This window comes from Mizuhopecten yessoensis, unplaced genomic scaffold (assembly GCF_002113885.1).
Source record: "Mizuhopecten yessoensis strain PY_sf001 unplaced genomic scaffold, ASM211388v2 scaffold1575, whole genome shotgun sequence".
Classification (NCBI taxonomy): Eukaryota; Metazoa; Mollusca; class Bivalvia; order Pectinida; family Pectinidae; genus Mizuhopecten; species Mizuhopecten yessoensis.
In genome coordinates, this window is record NW_018404115.1 from 258,672 (window position 1) to 264,698 (window position 6,027).

A 6,027-nucleotide genomic window follows, 5' to 3' on the forward strand; every position below is an offset into this window, starting at 1 on the left:
TTTATTTGATTTAGGCTTCAAAACATGTTTTAATTATCCATGTAATCAAGCTAAAAAATGTAACAATGTTTTGGAAATATTTTTCCCTGCATGAGTATAGCATTGATAGATAAATCATTACCAAAAAGAAAAACACCTTCCGAAACTTTAATGAGAAACTAATAAAGATTACATAATCAAAAATTCGAGCCCGAGACGTTCCAATCCAGGGACTGCCGCTCTAACAATCCAAACTACCCTATCGACGGTAATGGAATGTCCCAGTGGCGCTTCTTTCCCCTGTAGGCGCTTAAGGGTTCCTGTCCCGATGTATGTTTTTCGTATATACAGTAACTTCCCCTAATTACGTTTTGGATACACTTCCGTTGATCATCATCATCATCATCATATCACAGTATTTTTTGTAGTCCTTACATAATTGATTTATTCACCACAATTTAAGAAAAAAACAATTGATAATGCATTTATGTCGAATTCATTAATGGTTTTTCCAGACCACCAAGACAAGTTTTGACGCCATTTTTCAACATGCCGATTTAAGTTTTAAATGCAACAGACAGAAAATGTTCAATTTTACTTGCCATTTTTACCTTTAAAATATCGGTGACTGTAACAAAATATGAAATTCGACCAATTTGTTCAGGACGGACCAGGAGTTTAGACAATATATCGATATAACGACCATCTCTGTTAGGTTAAGGTATTTACACTGTTCTCTTTTTTCCATCGCTGTGTATTAGATTACGTATTTTCCCCTTTAATTCCCCTGTAATATTCATAATATCACAAACAATTATTATATAAGCGTTGACCAACATATCAGAAGTGATCATGAACGTACGTATACAATTTTAAGACACAGAGTCACCGAATGCACCTATATGCGCAGTCATAAATCGTGTATTTTAGACAGTGTCCATGCGGCGAACTGAAATAGGTGCTCAGCATACATGTACTTTAAGCCCCATACGTCTTTATGATGGGTAAATTTTCCTTTTTTGCATTATAATAAAACTTCTGTTTTTCATAAGTCTTGTTTTAATACACAGGAATGAATCAGGTATCTAAAAGACAGAAGCCCTGCAGCTAAAACACAGAATGGTTGGTGTGGTTGCTGGAAACATTTTCAGGCCGAAATAAAAAAAAACTCTGACTGTGCGGAGATTATGTTTGCAGCAGGTCACAGCAGGTCATTGTAAATAACTCCATTTTTTTATTCAGTGAAATATGGCCCAGAGTAAAATTGGTATGCCATTTTAGCTCCAACTTGGACAGATGCCGCAAACCGCAAAATTCCGGTTTTTTTCACATTCATATTTTTTTCCAAAAATAATTACAGAGATAACAGTACATATTTTTGTCGTCAGTTTTGTCTTTCGGAGATTCTTTTCCGCAGAGAAAACGTGAAATAGAAATCATTTTACAGTGTATTTTGACATGGTACATTGTCTATTTAAACAGCCAAACTGTCGAATTCCTGTCGGTTTCAGTTTGATAAAATATTGATATAAAATTCAAGTACCTGTTTCCTTCATACATTCACGAATCCTCCATTGATAACGCCGTTTATGAACATTTTCTTATCGGTTTACTAAAAAACAGCAACTGTACATGAATAAAACGTCCAAATCCGAATAAAGGGAAATAACTCGTAAATACAATTTTACATTTTAACCAGGAACTTTAATAACGGTGTTTATCTACGCTAGCACCGTACATATGTAAACATGGCAGCCCCCGTAACACACGTGATTTTTGACGTGGACGGACTGATATTAGGTAAGTAGTATATTTATTGGGTACACATTTAAGTTAGTTATGTATTTTTATGTCAAATAAACATCGTAACTTCTACAATACTTCTCGTCTACAGAGACTGGAGCTGATATCCGGAGCACGGACTGTGTGTTTATGTGTGATGTACATGTGACCCATATCAGTATATATAGCAAATGTACCATGTGTATTAGATAACATAAAAATAAGCCACTTCCGGTTGATGTAAGAAAGCTGCAACGTATTCGTTCTGACCACGTGCGGGATGTTCCGTTTTTAAAAAAGGACGAGTCTTCCACCCCACAGCAATCTTATGTCTAATCGAGTAAAATACTATATATATATATGTATACATGATTAAATACACGTAAAAGTAAACACAACAACCACTAAATATCCTCACAGAACAACCCCTCCCCCCTCCCACAAACCATCCCCAACACCACTCCGGTCCATACAACTAGCACTTGATAAAGCCCATACATCCATCTGCACATTTCTTTGACACCCAGCACATCTTTCAACCTCCAATCCCTCCAGCCCCCATCCAGGTTATAACCAAACTATTATAACACTAATCCTGCNTATAAGAAAGATGACATTGGTACAAGTACAGTCAGGTTTATTCTCAGTGACGAATGATGAGGAGAGGAGTACATGGAACGGACATAAAAAACAGCACATGCATGACACTAACCACTAATATACAGTTCGTCGGATGGGACTATAAATGGTGACCCGTGTGAGAACTGTCCAATCTCGCACGGAAAAAAATCCCTCTGGGTTTTTCGAAAAAGAGAAGGCGCATAAACGCCGACACAGAGGATAGTGAAAACTGTATCCAAAATTTTAGGCCGTTAGAACTAGGGTATCTTTAACTTATTAAGACATTTAGAAGGACTTCCAAATTTTATATACAAGCCAAATTCATAGAATAGGCAGGTGCTGGTGTGTCTGGAGGCGGCACAGTACCCGATCACTTCCGGTCCTGACTAGGTTAAGGCATTGTTAGGCATAGGAGCCGTCTTACAAAAACTAGACTTATACAGTTAATATATATAGGATAGACGGCCCCTTCTCTAACCTATCCCCCTCTTCTACTCTTTTACTCCATACTTTATCCCTTCTACTCATTTTCCTTTCTGTTCTTCGTCTGCTGGATAACCGAACCACTCGGTAGTGAAGCGGACGAAAAACCAATCAATCAATCAATGTCTATTAGATATTTGTAACGAACCCCTGTGGCCAGACCGGGACTCGAACAGGGAACCTCCTTACCAGTGGCGTAGCGAATCATTATTTCGGGGTGTATGCTTACACGTGGCCAAGCGTCCGAGGCTCGTGGAGCTGTATCCGGAGAAGGGAGGGGGTTGTCAACCTTCAGGATCTCGTAACTACCTGACCTGCTGGACACAACACAGGGATATTTTAGACGTTTGGCAATCGTCTGTAATTGTAAACTGACACAAAAATTACCGGAAGTTCGTCCGGAAAACATAAGAAATAATAACTGGTTAAAAAAACACCCATAAATATGCAGTTTTGCTTAATGCACTTTTTATCTTACTCAAAATGAACCCATACCTGAAAAAACGGTGATATATTTCATTCATGAACCAGTCTTTTTTGTAGTCTGATAAACGTACGAAAATGTCGCATGCAAATGAGGCCACATCTCCTCGCCGATTTTTTTCCACTTCCGAAGAGCCAATGAGACATTCTTATTTTGATAAACAGTGTTTTCAATGAAACGTAAACCTTGTAATGTGATGATCTTCCCATTTTCACCAATTTTAAACAGAACAAAATGAGAAATAACTTACCATCAACCAAAACCGATATAAGACTGCCGAAAAAAAAAGATTCTATATTATAACTTAATAAATAAAATAAATAAATGAAAAAAATGATATGAATTCGTTCAAGTTGACATACTGAAAAATCAATCAAAAATGTGAAATTAAAAAAAAAATAAGAAAATCTTGCAGGTCGCTGTAGAGAATTTCTTTTTAGTGTATTCGAGTTATCTTTCTTTGAACACTAAATCAAAATAGACACACGGAAACATATGACGGCTACTTCCGAGGGGAGAAATTTGTTAAAAATTGTTTGTTCTGATTTTTTACATACAGTTTTACATTGCTAGTTTTTTTATTTCCATTAGTAGATTGTATACATGTTTATGACAGTCATCCGTAATTTCAACAGTTTTCTGCCGATATGATTACGAAATCGCGGTTGCTTCTTAATGTCATAGGAGTGTATTGATAAACGGAAACAGGAAGTACAACCCTAGTTGAATAACCAATGTAGGGAGACAGCATCACAATTTCCGCAAATTCTAATGTTTAATATTAAATTGATGAATATTGTATGTTTATTATTGACAGAACAGTGTGTTCTCTCAATATTAAAGTAGTTCAAAGCAATCCAGGCATTACTTCAGGGTTTTTTTTATCAATGAGTCACACGTGTCCATTTTTCTGTACTTCAGGAAACCGGCTACCTATTTCACTATTACCTTAAGTGCGTGGAAAGTGCGAGGATATAAGACTAAAATTTAAAAAAAAGATTTGTTTTTATTCTTTTCTTTTTCCTTTTTTTAGACATGTCCTGTCAAACATACATGTCAAACCTAGTAAAACCATATATACTCTCCAATGGTCTTGATTCTGACATCAAAAATGTACTTTTATGCATTACCATAATACATATTTACCGAAGTACACTATCGAGGCTAACAAGCAAGTTAATTCTTTAACATAACATTATATATATATTAGACACAGAACGCCTGTACACCGTCATCACAGACAAGATCGTGGAGGAGTACGGCAAAACATTCACATGGGAAGTCAAGTCCAAACAGATGGGGAAGAAGGACGTGGAGGCAGCCAACATCCTCATTGGTATGTTTCCCCACCTTATTTTATAGCTATATTGATGCTGTGTACAACATCCTCATTGGTATGTTTCCCCACCTTACTTTATGTCTATGTTGATGCTGTGTACAACATCCTCATTGGTGTGTTTCCCCTCCTTATTTTATATCTATGTCGATGCTGTGTACAACATCCTCATAGGTATGTTTCCCCACCTTACTTTATGTCTATGTTGATGCTGTGTACAACATCCTCATTGGTGTGTTTCCCCCACCTTACTTTATGTCTATGTTGATGCTGTGTACAACATTCTCATTGATGTGTTTCCCCACCTTACTTTATGTCTATGTTGATGCTGTGTACAACATCCTCATTGATGTGTTTCCCCACCTTACTTTATATCTATGTTGATATTGTGTACAACATCCTCATTGGTGTGTTTCCCCACCTTACTTTATATCTATGTTGATGCTGTGTACAACATCCTCATCGGTATGTTTCCCCACCTTACTGTATATCTATGTTGATGCTGTGTACAACATCCTCATCGGTATGTTTCCCCCCCTTACTGTATATCTATGTTGATGCTTTGTGTACAACATCCTCATTGGTGTGTTTCCCCACCGTACTGTATATCTATGTTGATGCTTTGTGTACAACATCCTCATTGGTGCGTTTCCCCGCCTTACTTTATATCTATGTTGATGCTGTGTACAACATTCTCATTGGTGTGTTTCCCCACCTTACTGTATATCTATGTTGATGCTGTGTACAACATCCTCATTGGTATGTTTCCCCACCTTACTTTATATCTATGTTGATGCTGTGTACAACATCCTCATTGATGTGTTTCCCCACCTTACTGTATATCTATGTTGATATTGTGTACAACATCCTCATTGGCGTGTTTCCCCACCTTACTGTATATCTATGTTGATGCTGTGTACAACATTCTCATTGGTGTGTTTCCCCACCTTACTGTATATCTATGTTGATGCTTTGTGTAAAATGATTGAATCTTTACAATCATAGAGCCTAGAGATTCCTTACCCCACACAACTTAAATATAGTAAAAGAGGGAAAGAATGAGCTATACACAAGCTTCCCACTTTAAATTCTATATAATGTAAACAGTTATATTTGAATATCATCAAAAGCATTGTACTGTATTTTAACCTGTTTCTGCATTTGATTATTAAAAAAATATGTTTGAAAATTGATACATATAGCCTCTTGTTTTTATAGAACTGTGGATTCTGTTTCAGATGAACTGCAGCTACCAATAACACCAGAGGAATATCTGGTAAAGGCCAGGGCCCAGCAAAGTATTCTGTTTCCTACTGTAGGTCTCCTCCCAGGTAACATACAA

At 36.9% G+C, this 6,027-nt stretch overlaps 1 protein-coding gene across 1 annotated transcript; it reads left to right on the forward strand.

Annotated features, from left to right (window-relative positions):
- Nucleotides 1–1,696: 1,696 nt before the first annotated feature.
- On the forward strand, nucleotides 1,697–6,016 carry LOC110465208 (pseudouridine-5'-phosphatase-like; the record flags this gene model as incomplete). Its single annotated transcript, XM_021520880.1, has 3 exons — nucleotides 1,697–1,779; nucleotides 4,560–4,685; nucleotides 5,924–6,016. Coding segments are annotated over exons 1-3 (271 nt in total), but the record flags the coding sequence as incomplete, so codon positions are not given.
- Between the last annotated feature and the right edge of the window lie 11 nt (nucleotides 6,017–6,027).